We start from the raw sequence: 22,847 nt of genomic DNA, 5'->3' as shown, positions 1-22,847 counted from the left end.
CTTTTTCGTGTTTTTGTAGCAGTTGAATAAAACTGGGTGGCTTTCTGGGCCATTTCAGAGGTCAATTAAGAGTCAACCATATTGTTGTGGGTCTGGAGTCACATGTAGGCCAGACAGACCAGATGGAAATCGTGAACTAGATAGGCTTTTACGACAATCGACAATGGTTTCATGGTCATCATTAGACTTTTAATTCCAGATATTTTATTGAGTTTAAATTTCACCACCTGCCAGTGAGATTTGAACCTTGGTCCTCAGATCATTACCCTGGGTCTCTGGATTACTCTTCCAGCGACAATACCACTATGCCATACCTCCTCTATTCAATGAGATCATGCCTGATCTGATAATCCTCAACTTAATTTTTCTGCATCAGCCCCATACCCTTGATTCCCTTACTGATTAAACATCTGCCACCTCAGCCTTAAACATACTTAATGACCCAGCCTCTACAATCCTTTCTGGTAAAGAAGTCCACAGATTCACTACCTTCTGAGACAGGAAATTTCTCCTCATCTCTGACTTCAACTGGGCACCCCTTACTCGGTTTATCCCCTCTTATTTTAGATTCTCCCACAAGCAGAAACATCCTATCAGCATCTGTCCTGTCACAGCCCCTGAGAATACCATTTGTCTCAATAAGGTCGCCTCGCATTCTTCAAAACTCCAATGAGTATGGGTCCAACCTTCTCAACCTCTCCTCTTAAAAAAAATCCCTCCATACTCAGGATCAATCTAGTGAACCTTCTCTGGACTGCCTCCAATGCCATTATACCTTTAATAAGAGAAGGGGACCAATACTATTCACAGTATTCCAGGTGTGGTCTTATTGGTGCCTTGAATAGTTTTAGCAGGGCTTCCCAATTTTTATTCCATTCCCTTTGAAATAAAAGGGAATGAAATAAAATAAAATTTCATTTTGCTTCCCGATTACCATATGAACTTGTATGCTCGCTGTGGATTGAGTGGCCATGTGATAATGTGATGACATGGCTAAAAAGAGGTCATATGGCGGGGATGTGGGAGTTATCACCGAGAGTGCGGGCAGAGCACAAGTGTTGAGTACAGCTGCTGAGCTCAGGGATAAACTTTCTTTATTGGAACCCTTGTTGTCAGTGATTTATGAACCCAAAACGTTCTGTACTAACCTTTTATGATTTTTTGCAAGAGGTCCCCTAAATCCCTCTGTGCTGCCGCTTTCAGCAGTCTTTCTCCATTTAAATAATATTCAGCTCCTTTGTTCTTCTTACTGAAGTTCATAACTTCACATTTTCCTTCATTCTCCGGTCTCCCTGTCGCATGTTTCTCGGCAGCACACCATTTGCTGGTGGTGGGATTCTCTGTTCCTGTTACTTGTCTATGAAATCTCCCATTGAAGCAACCCCTCACTGCTGGGAAACCTGTGTGCGGGGTTGCACAGCCTGTGAGAGCGGAGAATCTAAACAACTGGAGAATTCCGTCTGTATTCCATCTGCGACATTTTTGCCCACTCACCTAACCTATCTATGTCTCTCTGAAGACTCTTTGTGTCATCTTCACCACATGCCTTCTCATCAGTTTTGTGTCTTCTGCAAACTTTGCAATTAGACATTAATTTCCTCGTCCAACTCATGAATACACAATGTAAATAATTGTAACCCCAGAACAGATCCCTGTGACACTCCACTAGTTACATGTTCCCATCCTGAAAATGCCCCCCTTATCCCAACTCTCTGTCTTCTATCAGTTACCTAGTTGTCTATCCATGCTAATATACTACCTCAACACCATGGTCATTACCTTAATAAATAATCTTTTGTGGTACATTATAGAATGAAAATCATCTAGCCACTCATGACACAACTAACTACACTTTGTTTTGTGTCATTGCAAATGTCGAAACTGTGCCCTGTGTTATATTACAGAGATGTAATATATATATTACTCATTTCTCTTGCCGAGTTATATTTAACTTGATGATAAACAGTCAAAGTTTTCCAGTTGATGACAAATTATTTATTGAGTAACAAAATAATATACTTGTGAGTTCTTTTACTTTAATACTTTGACTAGTAATAGAATTAACTAAGATTAGATTAAACTAACAATTAATATAATGCACTACACTCTGAGCTGATCAATTCTATCCTCTAGCTGCAATATACACACGCTAACTAACCAAGAAAGAGCAGGGAACACCTTATATAGTTCCTGTTAGTGTTGCCATCTAATGATCATCTGACTGTACAGACTGCACATTAACTCATCATGTATTAACATATACAGAGATCACTACACCCTGTACCCCCAGGTCCAAGCCATTGATGTTTATTAAATGCAGTCATGGTCTTAGTTTGAAACCCTGTGCAACATACCTGTATATATCCCTCTAATCTGAAAAGAAGCCATTCACCACAACTCTTTCCAATCCATTAGCCAATTTGATATCCATGCTGTAAATGCCCATTTACCTCATGGGCTTCACTTTTGGTAATCAATCTAAGATGTAACATTTTATTAAATGCCTTTTGGAAGTCCATATACAGAGCATCAACTTAACTGCCCTCATCCAGCCTCTGTTATTCATTAAAAAAAGTTAGCTAAACACAAAGTATTGTTAACAAATCAATGCTGGCTTTATTTTATCCCTCTCAAGCTTAGAGTAATCGCTTATTATCTCCCAGATTATTGATCCCAGAAATTAGTGTTAAACTGACTGGTTTATAATCACCATGTTTATCGTTTTGCCCAGTTTTTAACAAAGGTGTAATGTTTGAGTTCCCCAGTCCTTTGGCACTATCCATGGATCAAAGGAGGAGTGGCAGATTATGTCCAGTTCCTCCAGAATTTCTACACTTACTTTTTGCTCGTTCAGGTAAAGTAATACATTTGTACAAATGGTTAGAACACCCAGCGGGGTGAATATATTTAAGTCCTCACATTTACTCGTCAGGTTTCTTTGTCATTCTCATTGTCCAGACAAAATATCTCTATTTTGATATGAAATATCACTAAAATGAAACCATGACCCTAATCTGCTCAATTACCAAGCCTATCCGGCCCAGCCTTCCAGAGCAATTGGACATTCTCCCAAAATTCCTGAATCAGGGACTGAAACCCTTGGAATGAGAGGCACATCTCAGGGTTTGGAGGAATTGCTGTGGTTCTTTCCCTCAGGAGAAAGGTTTTCAGATCTCACTCAGGACTGAATTCCCCATGAATTATGGATCTTCCACTCCCCAAAGAGACACTGTTAAAATTCCACTTCAGAAATTATTCATACATTCTAGTTTTATTGTTGCATAAATCTGTACTTTGTCAATAGTTTAGTTTGTTTACCTTCCCTGAAGATTTGATTCCTTTCGATAACGCTGCCCCAGTCATCAGCCAGGCCAGAAGCAGACAGAGGGCTAAATACCAGACTATCTCCCCAGTCTCATCCATTGAACTGGTACGGCGCAAAACCACTTTACTAAATAAAATAGAAACAGAACATATCTGAGAACAGTGTTCCGTGCACACAGTCATTGTTAGATAGAATGTACGATAGTCCTTAGTCAAATATGCAGGAATTTGAAAGATATCCAAGTTAAAAATAATCAGTTCTGTTTTACAAGGTTTACACAGAATGTATTGAATAGAAACCAGCTGTTCAGTCGAACTGGACTGTGCTAGCATTTATACTTCATACAAACCTCCTCCCACTCTAATGGCAAAATGCACCACCAATAGTATCAATGTTGTCTGTTTTCTCCACCTTGTGTGCCACTTTCTCACCAATCTTGTTTAGCTCACTGGGCTAAATCGCTGGCTTTTAAAGCAGACCAAGCAATCCAGCAGCACGGTTCGATTCCCGTACCAGCCTCCACGGACAGGCGCCGGAATGTGGCAACTAGGGGCTTTTCACAGTGATGGAACCATCAATTCACGAGACACATGCTTTAAGATATGAACAGTGGTTTCAATCTATTTACTACAGAGCCAGCCTGTTACCCGTTGAACTCTCGATGAACTGCAGGCTGGCTCTGGACACGGTTATTTATACAGCAGTCTAGGGGAAGGAGTCGTGGGTGGAGCCATGGGTGGAGCCCAGTACAAACTCCTGAGCATTCCCAGAGCTACTCCCCCTAGTGGTCGGATAATGCTACTGCGCTTACAATGGTATTGGTAAATACAGTGTGAATTACTAAGTTACATTCACCACATTCACCCCCTGCAAAAAAATCAAGTCCGGCGGGGGTGATGGTCTACAAAGTAAGTCTGTCCGGTGGTCGAACTGTCCGCTGTGATCTGCGGAGCACCGGGGTTGCAGCCTCTTGCGGTGGCTGGATGGGTGTTGTGTGCTGGGGTACAATGGCGGACTCCAGGGAGGGTTGTGTCCGAGCTTCATACTCTTCTGGTTCGACCGGGGACTGGGGGCGCTGCGGGCTGGCCGTCACGGGTGCACGGAACTGCTGGAGCGAACACGTGGGCTCGGGAGTGCGAGGGGGCGGCAGCATGCGGTGTAGGGTGAGGGTTCCTTCTGTGGGGGTAGAGAGGGCGCGGGATCCGGCGGGTGCGAGATCCTGTCCTGGCGGCCGTCAGGGAACTCGACGAAGGCGTACTGGGGGTTGGAGTGGAGCAGGCGCACCTTCTCAACAAGGGGGTTGGCTTTGTGTGCCCTGACGTGTTTCCTCAGGAGTACCGGGCCCGGTGTCCTCAGCCATGTCGGAAGTGAGACCCCCGTGGTAGTGCCCCTGGAAAAAATGAAGAGCCTCTCGTGAAAGGTCTGATTGGTTGCTGTGCATAAGAGGGACCTAATAGCGTGGGGCGCGTCTGGGAGGACTTCCTGCCGCTGGGAGACTTGGAGCTTTCTAGACCGGAGGGTCAGTAGGACGGTCTTCCAGACCGTCGCGTTCTCCCTCTCCACCTGCCCGTTCCCCCTGGGGTTGTAGCTGGTAGTCCTGCTCGAGGCAATGCCCTTGTCGAGCAGGTACTGACGCAGCTCGTCGCTCATGAAGGACGAACCCCGGTCGCTGTGTACGTAGCTGGGGAAACCAAACAGGGTGAAGATGCTATGCAGGGCCCTAATGACTGTGTGGGAGGTCATGTCGGGGCACGGGATAGCAAATGGGAAACGGGAGAACTCATCTATGACGTTTAGAAAGTAAACGTTCATGTTAGTTGAGGGGAGTGGCCCTTTGAAATCAATCGCGAGGCGTTCAAAGGGCCTAGAAGCCTTGGCCAGGTGGGCCCTGTCTGGTCTATAGAAGTGCGGTTTGCACTCCGCACAGATCGGGCAGTCCCTGGTGACCGCTTTTACCTCCTTGTTGGAGAAAGGCAGGTTTCAGGCATTGATATAGTGGGCGAGCCGGGTGACCCCCGGGTGGCAGAGGTCGTTGTGGATGACTTTCAGTTGGTCAATCTGCGCGCTGGCGCATGTCCCGCGGGACAGGGCATCCAGAGGCTCGTTGAGCTTCCCGGGTCTATACTTAATATCGTAATTATAGGTGGAGAGTTCGATCCTCCACCGAAGAATTTTATCATTTTTTATTTTGCCCCTTTGCGAATTATCAAACATAAAGACAATCGATCTTTGGTCGGTGATGAGGGTGAACCTCCTACCTGCGAGGTAGTGCCTCCAGTAACGAATAGCCTCCACAATGGCTTGTGCTTCTTTCTCGACTGAGAAGTGTCGGAGTTCTGAAGCGGAGAGGGCACGGGAGAAAAATGCGACTGGTCTCCCTGCCTGATTTAGTGTGGCTGCTAGAGCTACCACTGAGGCGTCGCTCTCAACCTGAAAGGGAGTGGATTCATCCACCGCCCACATGGCCACTTTGGCGATGTCCTCCTTGATGTAGTTGAAGGCCTGGCGTGCCTCAGCTGTCAGGGGAAATCGTGTGGCCTTAAAGAGTGGGCGGGCTTTGTCCGCATATTGAGGGACCCACTGGGCGTAGTAGGAGAAGAAGCCCAAGCACCGTTTGAGGGCCTTGGGGCAATGGGGGAGGGGGAGTTCTAAGAGGGGGCACATACGGTCCGGGTCTGGGCCCAGGACTCCGTTTTCTACGATGTAGCCGAGAATGGCCAGTCTGTTTGTGCGGAAAATGCACTTCTCTTTGTTGTAGGTGATGTTTAATTTCTGTGCCATCTGGAAAAAATGGTGGAGTTTGGCGTCGTGGTCCTGCTGGTCATAGCCGCAGATGGTGACATTGTCCAAGTACGGAAACGTGGCCCGCAGCCCATACTGGTCCACCATTCGGTTCATTGCTCGTTGGAACACCGAGACTCCATTAGTGACGCCGAAGGGAACCCGGAGGAAATGGAAGAGGTGGCCATCGGCCTCGAATGCCGTGTAGTGGCGGTCTTCGGGGCGGATATGGTGGTATGCAGACTTGAGATCCACCGTGGAAAAGAGCCTATACTGGGCGATCTGATTTACCATGTCTGCAATCCTGGGGAGGGGATACGCGTCGAGGCGCGTAAATCTATTTATGGTCTGACTGTAGTCGACAACCATGCGGAATTTTTCCCCGGTCTTAATGACCACCACCTGAGCTCTCCAGGGACTATTGCTGGCCTCTATAATCCCCTTATTGAGAAGCCTTCGGACCTCTGATTTGATAAATAACCTATCCTGCAGGCTGTATTGCCTGCTACGAGTGGCTACGGGTTTACAGTCCTTTGTGAGATTGGTGAGGAGAGGAGGGGGGGGAGATTCGTAGCGTAGCGAGGCTGCAGATAGTGAGTGGGGGCAGGGGCCCACCGAAGCTGAGGGTAAGGCTCTTAAGGTTACACTGAAAATCTAGGCCTAATAAGAGTGGCGCGCAGAGGTCGGGCAAAATGTAGAGTTGAAATTTTGAGTAGCTAGCGCCTCGGATTGTGAGTGTCGCGGCAGTGTGCCCCTGGATCTGGACAGAATGGAAGCCTGAAGCGAGCGAGATAGTTTGCCGCACGGGGAAAACGGGGAGCGAACAGCGTCTTACCAGGTCTGGGTGTATGAAGCTCTCAGTGCTCCCGGAGTCGAAAAGGTATGGCACAGTCCAAAGATGTGCGGGTTAGGTGGATTGGCCATGCTAAATTGCCCATAGTGTCCTAATAGCAAGGTTAAGGGGAGGAGTTGTTGGGTTACGGGTAAAGGGTGGATACGTGGATTTGAGTAGGGTGATCATTGCTCGGCACAACATCGAGGGCCGAAGGGCCTGTTCTGTGCTGTACTGTTCTATGTTCTATGTTCTATGTTGTACCCGTTGATTTGGACCTTTGCCATCGAATTTGATCCAGGGTGACTGCGCCGAGTTGCGGGCCGCAAGACGAGCACCCGGGGAGGTCGTACTCTTCCGATGAGTTGTCTGAGCGTGGAGATGCAGGTCGGGCCTGTGGATCGCACATGGCGGGCGGCGAGGAAGATGGCGTCCAAGATGGCGGCTCCCATGAGTCGCACGTGGCCGGCCGCGTGGTGGAGGCTTGCCAAGATGGCGGCCCCCATGGATCGCACGTGGCGGAAGGGGGCGGGGTCGGGGTATAAGCCACAGCTTTTCGGGCCCCGTGGGCCTGCTGGTGTGGGGAGCGATTACTTCGTGCCGCTGGGGAATTGGAACCTGGGGCCCTTTTTGCGAGGCACACTCTCGCGTGGTGGCCTTTCCGCCCGCAGCTGCTGCAGGTCGCGTTGCGGGCCGGGCAGTGCTGCCACGGGTGCTGATTCTGGCTGCAGAAATGGCAGGCTGGAGCAGCATAGTGGCTGGCTGGAGCAGCATAGTGGCTGGCTGGGGCAGCATGGTGACTGGGCGGCCGCGTGGCACAGGCCTGGGGGAATCGTTGGTCGGGGGCCCATGATTGGGTCGCGGGGTCCGCGGGGAACAAGGTGAGGCTGCGGAAGGAGACCTCCATCGTGGTAGCAATTTCCGCAGTTGTTTCTGAGTCTTGGGCCCCCTTTTCCAGCAGTCGTTGATGCACATAATTAGAGATGAGGCCCGCTACAAAAACATCGCGTACAGCAAGTTCTCTATGTTCAGCCGCGGTAACCGCTTGATAGTTACAGTCATTCGATAGATTATAGAGCTCTCTTAAAAATTCAGTGAGTGATTCTGTAGGCCGCTGGCGGCGAGTTGTGAACACATGGCGTGCGTAAACTTTGTTAATGGGCCTTACATACATCTTATCGAGTATCGCTAGCGCTGCAGTATATGAACCGGCCAAGTTTAGTTGCGTAGAGATTCTGTGGCTCACCCTCGCGTGCAGTAGACTTAACTTCTGTTCCTCTGTTGTTTCAGCTGTGCTCGCTTCTGCCAGGTAGGCCTTAAAGCACCGCAGCCAGTGGGAGAAGATTTCTTTTGCCTCTGCATCCTGTGGGTCGAGTTCCAGGCGTCCAGGCTTGAGGGCTGATTCCATGATCGATCCCACTGTTCTTAAGTAGATTAAATTGATGGAACCATCAATTCACGAGACACGTGCTTTCAGATATGAACAGTGGTTTTAATCTACTTACTACAGAGCCAGCCTGTTACCCGTTGAACTCTCGATGAACTGCAGGCTGGCTCTGGACACGGTTATTTATACAGCAGTCTAGGGGGAGGAGTCGTGAGATGAGCCATGTACAAACTCCTGAGCATTCCCAGAGCTACTCCCCCTAGTGGTGGGATTACGCTACTGTGCTTACAATGGTATTGGTAAATACAGTGTGAATTACTAAGTTACATTCACCACACACAGTAACTTCATTGAAGCCTACTCATGACAATAAGCGATTTTCATTTCATTTCATTTCATTTCATTTCAATCTCTGAAGAAATGACTATAATTATCTTCAATCTCTTCCTGACACTCCCATTCATGTGTCCCTTGTTTTCAATTCATCTACAAGTGGAAACAATTTCTCGATATTTAGCCTATGAAACACCTTCCTGAATTTAAAGATCCTTATTCTATCCCTTTTCCGGATTGATTCATCTTTGCTGGTCGTTGCATTAATTTGATTTTGTTAACATTTGCATAAAATTAGGGCAGCACGGTGGCGTAGTGGTTAGCATTGCTGCCTTATGGTGCCAGGTTTGGTCCCGGTTCTGGGTCACTGTTGGTGTGGAGTTTGCACGTACTTCCCGTGTTTGCGTGGGTTTCACCCCCGCAACCCAAAGATGCAGATGGTAGGTGGATTGGCCATGCTAATTGCCCCTTAATTGGAAAAAATGAATTAGGCACTCTAAATTTATTTTTAAAAAATTTCGCAAAATGATCCTGCACTTTATCCAATGTGTCAATAAAAATTTAGATTACATTTCACAATTTTTTGTTTCACCCTTTATTTTGTTGTTTTATGAAATATAAATTTTTGTTTAAACAGTGGAAGCTGATGAGATTCCCTGGAGAGCTGATGTGATTTGAAGGGCTTCACCTAATGTCTTGCATTACACTGTTAAAGTTACCTGAGTTAGTCTGTGTCTGCCAAAGAATTCAGCTGCTTCATATTGTTAAACATGCACCCTGCTCCCAGACACCTTCCCCCATTCAGTTCCCAGGTCTACGGGTCAAACATAACACTGGACAAAATTAAACGCACAGAGAAAAGGAAATCAGTCACTGATTATTGGAACTACTTAATGTTTAAGAATTCTAGTGGTGCATCTCTTTTGAAGAAGTTAAAGTGTTCAGTAAATGTTTCACTGCCTTGCTAGCCTTCAGTGTTAGAAACTAGGGGAGGAAACTTACCATATTTATTTAAAAGTGTCAGGCTGAGACTGAAACCTGGGGCGAAATTCTCCGACACCGCACAGGCTCGGAGAATCGCCCGGGGACGGCGAAAATTCCGCCCCCGCCGTGGCAGAAATTCTCCGCCACCCGGGAATTGGCGGGGACGGGAATCACGCCCCACCGATCGGCGTGCCCTCCGTGCCAATCAGCGAGCCCCCTGCAGTGATTCTCCGGCCCGTGATGGGCCCAAGTCCCGCCGCTGAGAGGCCAATCCCGCCGTGGTTTGAACCACCTCTGGTGGCGGCGAGATCGGCAGCGCGAGCGGGCCCCCGGGGTCCTGTGGGGGGGCGCGGGGTGATCGGACCCCATGGGGTGCCCCCACAGTGGCCAGGCCCACGTTCGGGGCCCACCGATTGGCGGGCGGGCCAGTGCGTGGTGCCAACCACTCCGGCGTGGGCCTAACCCCTCAATGTGAGGGCTTGGCCCCTAAAGGTGCGGAGAATTCCGAACCTTTGGGGAGGCCGGACGCCGGAGTGGTTGGTGCCACTCCGCTACGCCGGGACCCCCCACCCCGCCGGGTAGGGGAGAATCCCGCCCCTGGTCTGTCATTCTCCAGTTGCTCAAAGCAGTTTGCACTCCAGATTGTGAGCCTTTTTAATGAAAAAAACGAGTGGCATTGGTTCTCTCCATCACTCTGGCGGCTGGGGCCCAATAGAGCCGGCACCCAGCTCCACAGAGATCAGGGCGCCATCTTTAAAGTGGTCAGCTCTCTCTCTCTCTCTCTCTCTCGCTCTCTCTCTCTCTCTCTATCTCTCTCCCCCCCACCCCCTCCTTCCCCCCCCTCCCCCCCCTCGCTCTCTCTCCCCAACCATCACCACCATGGACATATCTTTCCCCCCCTGGACAAACACCAGGCTGTGCACACTTCCCTGACAACCATCGAGGGTTGTCCCTTCCCCCTCCCCCTCCCCTCCCTGCTGGCAATCATCATAGGCTACCCTCACTCCCTCTCAAGGCAGATGCCCAAGCAGTAGCACCATTAGCTAGACCACCCACAGTGCCATTGGCCATCATCAAGCCCCGTCTGCCTACTGCGCCCCTGCTCCTCCCACCCTCCCCCAAACAGGTAGGCCCAGCCCATGCGTCATACACAGAAACCACAACACACTTCAGCTACAGTCCCAACAGGTGCCCGCCTTTCTCGGACAGTCCCATCCATGGGTCCTTCCCACACGCATTACACCAAACATGGCACCAGTCGGTGGCATATGGTAGTACCCCATCCCACAATCAGGTGCCACCCCGTTAACAGGTTGTTACACGGCCCACCCAAGGAGAACACGCACAGTAGACTCTACAGCAGAGCACAAGACAGGGGCGCAGAGTGTATCGCTGAAATGAGTAGCGCCAGCCACCGTTACCCATGCCGGCATGGACGGGTGGCGTTGTTAGAAGCCAGGCACCGGTGGGGCCAGGCATGTGGTGTGGAAGGCAGAGTGGGGGTGGGATTGGGAAGAGGGAGGGGCAGCAGTGCAAGCCAGGGCCATCGTGTAGCCCCTTGGAGCTGGATAGGCACGGACGTACTCACCATGCTAATATGTCCATCATTATACACCTGCCAACAATGGATTTTGGAGCCCAGCCAGGAATAGTTGGCATCTGCCTGCCTGCGTCGGCCCTTGTAGGCACACTGTGCTTCACAAACAGGGACTGCTTGGGGATGACCCTACAGAAAAGGAGCCTGCTCCAGAGAAGCAGGGGTCAGCTGATGAGGATGGAGAGCAAGCCATCCAATGTGCCGTAGAGGAGGTGGGAAGGAGGGTCTGCATCAGGCATCATGTATATCGGCAGCACCTGTCGTTCAAGAACCTGCCAGTCACCCTGAACCTTTACGCAATGGGGTCCGGGTGGGGACCTGTCCCAGATCCCCAAGATGGATGCCCTATATGCCCGGGCTGCGCACTATATAAACATTAATGTGGAACAAGCCTACCAGGTTTCCCGGGCAGCGGGGTTCACCACCATCACAGGCCGTCCCAAGTCTAGGGGGTGATCGATGGGGCGGATGGGATTTTGGCGTGGCCCATTCGGCGTAGCCCTTTCGGCGGAGGAATTTTTCGGCGGAGGAATTTTCCGGCGGCGGGACAGGCTTCAGAAAGACAGGTTAGAAAGACATTTAATATCGGTCTTGCTCTTGCTCTTAGTGAATAGCATGCCCGCAGGTCCTTACTATTGGGCAGTGAATTTTGTATTTTCCTTGAACGATCATAAAGAAGGTGAGTGTTAAGCTCTGATGATAATTCTATAATAAGTACTACAAAGCACATTTTGACCTTTCTCGACTCCAGTTTATTGTGTTCAGTAATCATTCCTCCACAACTAAACAGTGCCTCCTGTATCCCTATCCTTGCAGTTTATTAAATAATAAAACCCCAATTCTAACTTAAACTAGGGAACATTAACTCTTTCCCAACAGTGAGGAAGTACTTTATGTTTAACCCAGAATAGTCAAATTTCTTAAGGTTAGAAATGGATTTTGTAATTTCAATAACCAATATGAACAGCTTTGTTTTATTGCCTTCCAATTTTAAAACTGATTATTAATTCTCAGATCTTCATTTAAGTTTCTTTCAAGGCAGATATCAGCTAGCTCCATTATTACTGGAAAAATCAATAGTGATTTCTAAATGAAGTTTTAAAATTACCAATTGAAAAACAATTCAACATTAATCGTGCTGCTTTTGAGACATTCTGAAAATAAGCGGACAGGCGGCCCAGTTCAGGGGGACAGCAGCCGGCGAGGTGAAGCGGACAGGCGGCCCAGTTCAGGGGGACAGCAGCCGGCGAGGTGAAGCGGACAGGCGGCCCAGTTCAGGGGGACAGCAGCCGGTGAGGTGAAGCGGACAGGCGGCCCAGTTCAGGGGGACAGCAGCCGGCGAGGTGAAGCGGACAGGTGGCCCAGTTCAGGGGGACAGCAGCCGGCGAGATGAAGCGGACAGGCGGCCCAGTTCAGGGGGACAGCAGCCGGCGAGGTGAAGCGGACAGGCGGCCCAGTTCAGGGGGACAGCAGCCGGCGAGGTGAAGCGGACAGGCGGCCCAGTTCAGGGGGACAGCAGCCGGCGAGGTGAAGCGGACAGGCGGCCCAGTTCAGGGGGACAGCAGCCGGCGAGGTGAAGCGGAAGGTGAAGGTTTAAAAGGTTTATTCAAAACCTTGGAACCATTTCACCTTTGCTCCTGAGAGGGGAATGGGACGTTTCGGCGTGGCCAATTCGGCATTTTAATGAAGGTTTTTTAACTAGGTTTTTAAAATATTTTTAAAAGAGACGCCGAAATGTCCTGACGCCTAAACGGCCATTCCGAATCAGCCAATTATTTCCCTGACGCCGAATCGGCCACGCCGAATGGGCTACGCCGAAACGTACCAAACCCTCGATGGGACGCATGTCCCCCTACGAGCACTGCCGCTTGCGGGGGTGCTATTTATTAACCGAAGGGTTTCCATGAATGTGCAGTTGTTGTGTGACCACTGGCTACACATCACGCACATTTGTGTCCAATACCCGGCAAGCGTGCACAACTAATTTTTCCTAGCGCACCTGACAGTTCCAGACATCTTCCGGTGCTCCCTCGGATGAGGGGTTGGCTTTTGGCTGACAGGGGTTATCTGCTGCAGTTGTAGCTAATGGGGCCTCTTCAGAGGCTCCAGACTGACGCGGAGAACCCTTACAATGATGCCCGTGCAGCAACCAGGGGCATCATTAAATAGTTCATTGGTGTTCTGAAGGTACGTTCAGGTGCCTGGACTGCTCTAGTGGGAATCCCAAGTGTAGCCCTAAGAGGTTCTCCCAAATTGCGGTGGCCGCCTGCATCCTCCACAACATCGTGCACCAGAGGTGGGACATGCTGGTGGAGGGGAAGGATGAATACCAGGACTCGTCCCAATGGCCAACCAATTCCTTCCCTGCACCCCTCCTCCTGCACTCCAATGCCAACCCCCCCCCCCCCCCAGTCCACCACTTCAATCCCCCTTCGAGCTTCCCACCAGCTTAACCACAGGGTGTTGGTCCTGGGTTGGCAGTATCACTGGGTCTGGCCCATAGGATGGGGCGGTGATAGTTGCCTGCAGTGAGATGAGCTCTTGTAGTCCGCATCACTTGATAGAGTCTGACCCCGGCCCTGGTGTCACGTTCCACTGTCTGCCTGGGCGATAAGACCATAAGACATAGGGGCAGAATTAGGCCACTCCCCATCAAATCTGTTCCACCATTCAAGCTTGGCTGATACTTTTCTCATCCCCATTCCCCTGCCTTCTCTCCATAATGCCTGATCCCCTTATAAATCAAGAACCTGATCCCTGCATGCATGCTGGTCAGTTCATCACACAGGCAAACAGAATTTCAGGGGAGGTGGCGATGGGGTCTTTGATGGGGAGTGGTCCTGGGGGTGGTGAGCGGTGGTGGGTCACTCAGCGGATAGGCCCTACCACATGGGCCCCCCACATCTCAGGTACAGTCCCCTGTTGCCTCTGAGAGCGACCCCAGGCGTACATCTGAATGTCCTGGGTGCCCTAGCCGTGCCATCGTTGGAAAACCCACCCCCACATCAACGGCATCCCACACACCACAAGCCCCCGCCAATCCAGCACACTCTCTGCACCCACTCCAGCCCATCCGTCACACCCTTCAGTGGGCGGTATGCATCTTGGCACGTGGTGTAACGTGGGGTGTGAGCAGACTGCTGGCAGGCGAGGTTTGATCGCCTTCGAAGAGGTGGTTGGGTTACGGACGTGTGGGACGGCGGTCTTGATAGGGGTGTGGTAATAGTGACTCACCCTGGCTGGCTTCGGAGGTTGCCCATCTTCACCCAGCACTGCCTGCTGGTCCACCTGGCGGGGGACGCATGGCAGTGAGGGGGGTGGTCAGGGGTGAGCAGGTGTGGGACAGGTGTGGTGGCAGGATCACGGAGCTGCTGCCTCACCACGGCTGGCTTGGGAGGTTGCCCATCCTCATCCAGCACCGCCTGCCAGTCCGCCTGCGGGGGGCCGTTTGTGGTGGGGGGAGCAAGTGATGGGTGTGGGATGGGGGTGGTGCCTCACTGGGTCGCCCTGAGGAGGTTGTGCAACCTTTAATGGCGCTGGTGTCCGGTCCTCGCGGTGGGGCCCCATCGCGAAGACCGCCCCTGCCATCTCCACCAGGCCCAGTTGACATCAGTGGGTGGCATCCTCCTTCCTACCCAGGGAAGCACACTGTCCCGCCTCCCCTCCATGGCATCCAAATATATCTCCAGCTCTGCATCCGCGAACCTTGGGGCCGTTTTCCATCGTGGCATCTTCTTGGCTGGAATGAGAATGTGTGGGGAGTGGGGTGTTTATGTCCGGCTGTAGCTTGTCAGGCTCTCCAGTGCCATTCCCAACCTCAGCGAATCACATGTCGGCATGCGTTGGAATTTCACGAGTTCCACGTGGCGCGGGTGCTGGACAATTAGCATGTCCTGAATAGATCTGGCAGTCGCACACCATCGGGATTGTGGAACAGCTGCCACTCAGGCTAGGAGTCAGCACTTAGTCTCTCAAACAGAAAATCCCACCCCATAGCTCTGAACCTCTGAGTGAAGTAATGGTTCTCCAGCCCATATTTAGATGTACCTGCCCAAAGTGAAGTGCTGGCACTTGGATATTACAACCCATTAAATTGTAACAGGCATATGATGTAAATAGTAACTCTATCTAAATCAAACAGCTTTTCACTCATTAAACCCAACAAACCTTCCCAAGACAAAGCTACTGGTAGAACTGTGCAGGTTACAGTGCAGATATCTGTAGTCAATTACTTACTCCCAGTAGTGCTCACTCGGACCCTGGTGAGGAACGTAGATTTCTGATCCATTTGGACAAGTTTCATTGTTTACATGCAGCCATGTTGTATTCACAATTTCAAAATATCCATGATCCAGAGTGAGATTGCAGAGTGGATCTGGAAAATGGGAAATGTGTTTTAGAATTCCATTTCACAAAAGGATTAAAATAATTAATTCTTGGTACATGTGCATCATTGGCAGGACAGGCACTTATTGTTAATCTTAGCTCAGTGATTCATCGGACCTCTTTGGATTGTAGTCAATAATCAGTAATGTTGGCGTGCGAGTGAAGATTCCCAGTCCAGACTCGGTAAAGACACCAGTGAACTGTCTGGGTTTGTCCAACAATCCTGTCCAGCCTTTATCCCTCTGCTCACCATAATGTTTACTGAGCTTCTAATTTGCTCAACCAGAATCCTCACTTCTTGTCATGTGAGGGTACCTTTAAGAAATGGGTTTTCATAAATGGGTGTGTATATAAATATCTGTAGTGAAAATACCTTCAAGAAATGGGTGTTTACTACTGCAGTGATGTCAGAGAGTAAGTGGAGCTGGGCTGTCAGCGTTTTACTTTCATTTTAGATTGTTTGATGCAGGGTGTGTTTTAGTTTTGTTTTCAGAGCTGGTAGCTGCAGTCACAGCAAGAAGTGTATGAATCTCTCTCTGTAATCTAAAGACTGTAAATCCATCCTGGTGATTTATAACAGTAATAGCAGTAGTGACTTTAACCTGATGTGCTTCTGGTAAAAGGTGTTTTAAGTCGTATGGATGTTAAAAGGAAAGCTGAAAGGATTACTTAGTGTTGTAGACTTTGGAGGTTGTATTTGAATTAATGGTTGCGAAGATTCGGGGCAGCACGGTAGCATGGTAGTTAGCATAAATGCTTCACTGCTCCAGGGTCCCAGGTTCGATTCCGGCTTGGGTCACTGTCTGTGCGGAGTCTGCACGTCCTCCCCGTGGGTTTCCTCCGGGTGCTCCGGTTTCCTCCCACAGACCAAAGATGTGCGGGTTAGGTGGATTGGCCATGCTAAAATTGCCCGTAGTGTCCTGTAAGGTTAAGGGGGGGGGGGGGGAGTTGTTGAGTTACGGGTAAAGGGTGGATACGTGGGTTTAAGTAGGGTGATCATTGCTCGGCACAACATCGAGGGTCGAAGGGCCTGTTCTGTGCTGTACTGTTCTATGTTCACTGTTTGTTTTAAAAAGGTTAACTTGAGTTCATAGAATAAACATTGTTTTGCTTTAAAAAATACTTTTCCATTTCTGCTGTACCACACCTGTAGAGTGGTCCGTGTGCTCCCCATTCCACAATCTAATAAAAATTGTGGGCCAGGTGAACCCCATGATACACTTTGGGGTTCTCTAAACCCTGGTTTATAACACTTCCATCATTGATTCGTTAGTCCCCAATAAAGCCAATTTTACTCACAGTGGCCATTCCCCTTTGGCGAAGATGAGTGTGAGGTCAGATGTAATCCCTGGATCTGGTATGTCTCTCTTGTGGGGACCATGAATTGGATTCAATTTGAATTGGTTTTTGGAGCAAGCAAGGAGCTGGATTAGGAGTTTGCCCTGGCCACACTTTGAGCTCTGACTTTGTAACTCTGATAAAGTACAGCTCTCATCTTCAATAACTAGGAAGACCCGCCCTGATGGACCCCACTCTCCCCCCTATTAGTGAGTCTCCCCAGGGACCCCTAATAGGGAGACCCCTGATGGACTCCCTTAATAGGGAGACACCCAGGACCTTTTTAAGCCTGATTGAAACACAAGTCACAGCTGTGAGGTCATGCCTGTGCTCTTCAGATATTTTATTGTCCTTGACTTTAGAGGTTTCTCCAGGTCTTCAGAAGATGTGTCTAGCTTGGAAGGTTTTACAGCCTAGAAGGAAGACGAGTAGCAGCAAGGGGTTCTTCGGCAATCTCTGTTTCTGCTGATTGACTAGAAGTCACAGTCACACAATCTGATGGTATGGAGGCGGTTCATCCTAAGATTATTCTGGAAAACACGGCACTGGCCCATTGATTTGTGTAGTTAACAACTACTTTCTGTGGTAGCAAATTCCACAGATTCACCACTCTCTGGGTGAAGATATTTCTCCTCAGCTCAGTCCTAAATGTCTTTATCCTTCAACTATGACTTCTGGCGGTGTAAATCACAACAGGACCTTACTGGCTCACGGGCGGCCTGCAGAGTCCTCAGGGTGGCGCGGGGGATCTGGCTCCGGGGGGTGCCCCCATGGTGGCCTCGCCCACGATCAAGGCCCACCAATCCGCTGGCGGGCCTGTGCTGTGGGGGCACTCTTTCCCTCCGCATCGGCCGCTGTCAACCTCCATGGAGCGGAGAAGATCCCCCGCGCATGCGCTGGGATGACACCAGCACACGCTGACGCTCCCACGCATGCGCCAACTCGCGCCTGCCGTCGGAGGCCCTTCGGAGCCGGTTGGCGTGGCGCCAAGCCCTTCCGCGCTGACTGGCATGGCGCCAAACACTCTGGTGCCAGCCTAGCCCCTGAAGGTGCAGTGGATTCCACACCTTTGGGGCGGCCCGACGCCAGAATTGTTCACGCCGCTCCTTAGGAGGCATCATACAAAGCTTGGACTAATGCAGTTTTGTTTGGATCAAGGGGTGTTCCCTGTGGAGTTAATAAAATTTCAACTTGTATCGTATTGAGATACATTGGCAAGAAACTGTTTAAGCGGCGATTTAATGAACCTTGATCTCTGCAGGCTTTCAGTGCATACTTCAGTGACTGAACAAACCTTTCGGCTAAACCATTTGTGGGTGGATGATAAGGTGCTTGTAGTTGCATGGCCCCTTTAAGGGGTGATATTTTTTGGGACACATGCTGGGCCCAGAGCCTATGCAGACACAGGGGGGAAGCATACACCCACCAGGAGTTTAGGTGAATTTCTGTCCATTGGAGCTTGGTTAGAGTTAGCTGAGTAGTTGTGGGAACAAGACCTGTGTATTAATTGTGCTGTCCATTGTATGCAGTTTTCCTCAGTTCAAGGAACTTCATTTGTGTTTCAACAAAATTAAAACTATAAAGGAAAAGATCATCTACAGTCGAATAGTTATGCCATTGTTTTGGAAAATTGATCCGTTTGATTCAGAGGTTGAAAGTTGGGGCCGAAATGTCGAAAGGCTCCCGTTATTTCTCCTGCCAATTAAGTCACATTATTTATATTTGCAGCTCACACACGTATAATCTTGTGCGATGTTTCGTGGGCCACATGACTGACCCTGAGCTTATGGGGTCACAGCGTGCCAACGTATGTCCAGCAGGAGCTTAGGTGCAATTCTGACTATTGGAGCTTGGCCAGAGTTATCGCTGGAGTTGTGGGAAGAAGACTTGTGTGTTAGTTGTGCTGTTCAGTTTGCCTTAGTTCAATAAACGTTGTTTGTGTTTCAACACTGCTGCATTGATCGCCTTGCTATACAACAGTGCTAAGTTTAGGCATTCAATTCCACTCATCTCTAAATAGTTCTCGAATTCCTGACCTTTAAATTGTAGACCGTTGTTACTCACAGTTTGTTCCAGTTCATTGAGCTTTTTGATGGCTTGTTGCATGGTTGATGACTTCATTAGGATCACCTTGGCCAACTTTGACTGTGCCAGTCTACAATGATCATGAACACGTGCCCCTTTAAATGACCAGTAAAGTCAATGTACAAACATTTCCAAGTCATTTTACGCTTCTCCCATGGGTGCAATGAGGACAACAGTGGTGAGTTCCTTACCCATCCATGACTGGCAGAGTCCTGCTTCTTCTATTTGGGTATCGATTCCTGGACACCAGAAGTAGCTCCGTGTGAGTTCCTTCATTCGTGCTGTACCTTGATATCCTTCATGTAATTGTTCAAATACTCTTTGTTACTCTTTGGTGGAATTATTACCCTGATCTCCCACAACAGATATCCGCGCTCTGCTGTTAACGCAGGTCTTCTGGAAATATACAGTCTTAATTCAGGATGCCTTCCTGCTATTCTCCCTTTTAATATTATTTCCAGTACCTTCCCCATCACAGGATCATTTTGATATGTTGTTGGACCTGAGCTGCAGTCATTAAAATGTGCTTTATTTGCACAAAATAGAAGATATTTTCACCACCAAGTGGTACCTGACCGGAAGCCAAAGGCAAAAGTGACAATGCATCAGCATTGGCACGGTTATCTGATTGACAGCATTTGGTCTCGTAGGAATGTACAGGTAATATTAAAGTCTATTGTTGAAATCTGCTTCCTAACAATAATAATCTTTATTAGTGTCACAGTAGACTTACATTAACACTGCAATGAAGTTACTGTGAAAATCCCCTCGTCGCCACACTACGGCACTTGTTCGGGTACACTGAGGGAGAATTCAGAATATCCAATTCACCTAACAAGCACGTCTTTCGGGACTTGTGGAAGGAAACTGGAGCACCCAGAGGAAACCTGTGCAGACACGGGGAGAACGTGCAGACTCTGCACAGACAGTGGCTCATGCCAGGAATCAAACCCAGATGCCTGCGCTGTGAAGCAACAGTCCTAACCACTGTGCTACCGTGCCACCCTTCCAGTTAGTGAATACCTGTTACATTGATTGAGGATTTGTCTGCCAATCTAACAGGATAGAAGTACAGCAAGATTGACATATTACATGTATTGATACCCGCATAGAGCCAGATTTCGGATTGTTTTGAAATCTCCCCACTTGTGTATAGTTCCATCCTGATTCATTACAGGCACAGAAGGGGTTACCCAATAGTGATGGATGCTAAGGCTCTATCCACAAGTCTCATTCATTCTGATTCTACCATTGGACCTAGGGTATAGGGTACTGCTCTGGCCTTGAGACTGTTATGGGCCAGCGTTTAGAAAACTTCAAAGTATATAATGGAGTTAACCTGACCAATAACTGTTTATAGATTTTGGTTATGAGGAGCACAAGGGCCTACCTTTCAGGTGTTATTCAACAGAGACCTTACGCACTTTTAATCAAAAGCAAAGTTTATTCTACAAATTCAGTTAACCTTTTTATAAACACACAGTAAGCATTTTTATCAACTACAACCATAAATACCCCATACAGCTACAGTACTCTATGTATAACCCTTAATACATTCCCCCTTTAAGCTGTTATAATTTGATAACAAGATCCAATAAACCAGAAAACGTTTTTCAAAGGTGTGGCCCAGCACGCAGCACTCAAGACCTGGTATAGGTACTTATTGTTTCCTGTTCAAAACAACAGGTTTGAATTCCTTTCAGAAAACAGTTACCACTTTTAAGTTATGATGTAATCTGGAAATAGCTTTTAAAATGCAGAGAGAGAGAGAGTCCAAGGTCTTTGTCTGTTTGAATCCAGCAGCCAAAATGTAAAAGCAAGCAAAAAACTCAGAGCTTCTCAAAAGTTCCCAGCTCAAAAACAAAAGTAAAACACAGAGCCACAGCTCAGCTCCACCCCCACAATGACATCACTGAAACCATTTGATAAGACAAAACATTTTTTAAAGGGACACTCCCATGATAAAACTCTTAGGCTAGCTTTTTCCTTTGATCTGAAGTGTCACCTGTATGCTTTCATGGACTCCGACGTGTCCTCAAACATACTGCTGTATTTCTCTAAGATGTGTAGTCCCATTTTAGAATCAACTTACCTGTTCACAGCACTCCAGTTTGACTTTATCTTTTCCAGCCAAGAGAAGCCAACAAGAGCTAGAAGACTACCTGGGACCACGTGGAGTGGCAGCACTGAAGTTTTCCCACTTAACTCTACTTTGGATGTATTATCTTAGAGGCAGTATTTCCTCGGTGTAAGTCCTTAGAATGACATCTCCTGGTTTTAAAGGGAGGTGATTCAATTTTTGTTCACAGCTAGTCTTGGGAATTAGGCAGACCCCATATCGACTTCTATTTTTATAGGTTATCCCTTCAATTTTGGAATTACCCAGAACGGATGTGAACCAGAACCTTGAACTGAAAGTACATTTAATTACAATTCCTCATCAGATTGATGTGCTGTGTCTTCATGTTCTTATCATTTTCTTTTACACTGGCAAATTCTCTTGGTGGTGTAACAACCCTTACGAGGCCCACAGGGGCACACTAACCAATCTCCACGTGGGACTAGTGGAATTTGAGCTCACGCACTTGTGGGCGAAGGCTCATCCAGCTGGGGCTGTTACCTTGATTTGTAAAAGCCAGCCTGGACGGGTACCGGCATTCCGATAGTCCCGACTGGGATTTACTGTGTGCATGCCGCCATAGTGGCCGTTTTCTTTAACCCAAATAAACTGCCATTTACTTACCTTATCGGACATCATGGATCTTCATAGGTGGAATTCAGCTTGTTTCTTCCTTTAGGTGTGTTTTCTTTCTTTCTTTGAACGTTCTTCTCTGGAGAAATTGGTTTACTCCAGCAAACGAGCTGTGTAACCAATTCTGTCACAATTTTTGCATTGGCTATCCTTGCTCCAGCAATCAGCATGTGAACGGTTCATTTTTGCACAGCGATAACATGTCTGTTGCTGGGTGAACTTCCTCTCGCAGCAACCAGATTATGGATCCTCGTGCCCGCTCCAAGCTGAGAAACCTCTTTAACCGCAAGCTCCATTGAAACAGCTATCTCAAAGGCTGTTTTAAAACTTAAATTTCATTTTGTTAGCAATCTGCTCTAATTGGCTGCATTCTTCAACCTACAAACTAAATGGTCTCTAATGGTATCATCCAGAGAATCGCCAAATTCACAATACTCTGCGAGGCGTGTTAGGGCAGCAACAAACTGTGCTTTAGTCTTCCCTTCTAGCTGAATCTTCTGTGAAACCAAAGCTGCTCCACGATTATTAATGGCCTCGGTGAATTATGTTCCTCTAATATCTTAATAAATTCTTGTTAGGTTTCTTGGGCTGTACCAGAGAAAATTAAATGTTTTACTGCCAATGGTACAGGGGAAATGAAAACAGGGATCCTAATATCCTCTGAAATCTTGTTGGCTAGGATATCCTTCTGCATATGACTTCCTCTTTCCAAATTCTTCCTCAAATTAGCCCATGGAACCAGATTTTCTAACCATTATTCAGTGATACAGGGATCAGCTTGCAACTTCTCTTATATAAATGGCTTAGTTAATAATGTTAAATAAGCCAATCGTAGCAGCTTGCGATGCAATAATTTTTTTTCTCTATCCCACTCTACCTCCATGTCTTACTCTACTACATGTGAGGAGCTCTGCAGCCTGAACTCATCAGGGTGCTGGTCACAATTTAAGGTATGGACCCATCCTTTATTAATTTGTGCTTATCAACTTTACCGGTCCGATGTCAGATGTGATCATTGACCTACTGTTGCTCAGCCTCAACATCAAC

At 48.4% G+C, this 22,847-nt stretch overlaps 2 protein-coding genes across 5 annotated transcripts in view; one reads left to right on the top strand and one right to left on the bottom strand.

Moving 5' to 3' along the window:
* LOC119952308 (sodium- and chloride-dependent neutral and basic amino acid transporter B(0+)-like) overlaps positions 1–22,847 on the top strand; it is a 388,856-nt gene that overhangs the window by 230,291 nt on the left and 135,718 nt on the right. The window lies entirely within an intron of this gene.
* Positions 1–22,847, bottom strand: part of LOC119952307 (sodium- and chloride-dependent neutral and basic amino acid transporter B(0+)-like) — a 188,390-nt gene that overhangs the window by 129,559 nt on the left and 35,984 nt on the right. For all 4 annotated transcript variants that reach the window (XM_038775955.1, XM_038775957.1, XM_038775956.1 and 1 more), the window contains exons 5-6: positions 15,476–15,614; positions 3,319–3,451 (exon numbers count right to left, since the gene is read on the bottom strand). In XM_038775955.1, coding sequence (XP_038631883.1) covers positions 3,319–3,451; positions 15,476–15,614 — 272 coding nt within the window. The remainder of the gene's footprint in view (positions 1–3,318; positions 3,452–15,475; positions 15,615–22,847) is intronic.

This window comes from Scyliorhinus canicula, chromosome 17 (genome assembly GCF_902713615.1).
Source record: "Scyliorhinus canicula chromosome 17, sScyCan1.1, whole genome shotgun sequence".
In the NCBI taxonomy this organism is placed as follows: domain Eukaryota; kingdom Metazoa; phylum Chordata; class Chondrichthyes; order Carcharhiniformes; family Scyliorhinidae; genus Scyliorhinus; species Scyliorhinus canicula.
The sequence above is the reverse complement of the archived record's forward strand: the minus strand, read 5'-3'. Positions and strand labels throughout refer to the sequence as shown.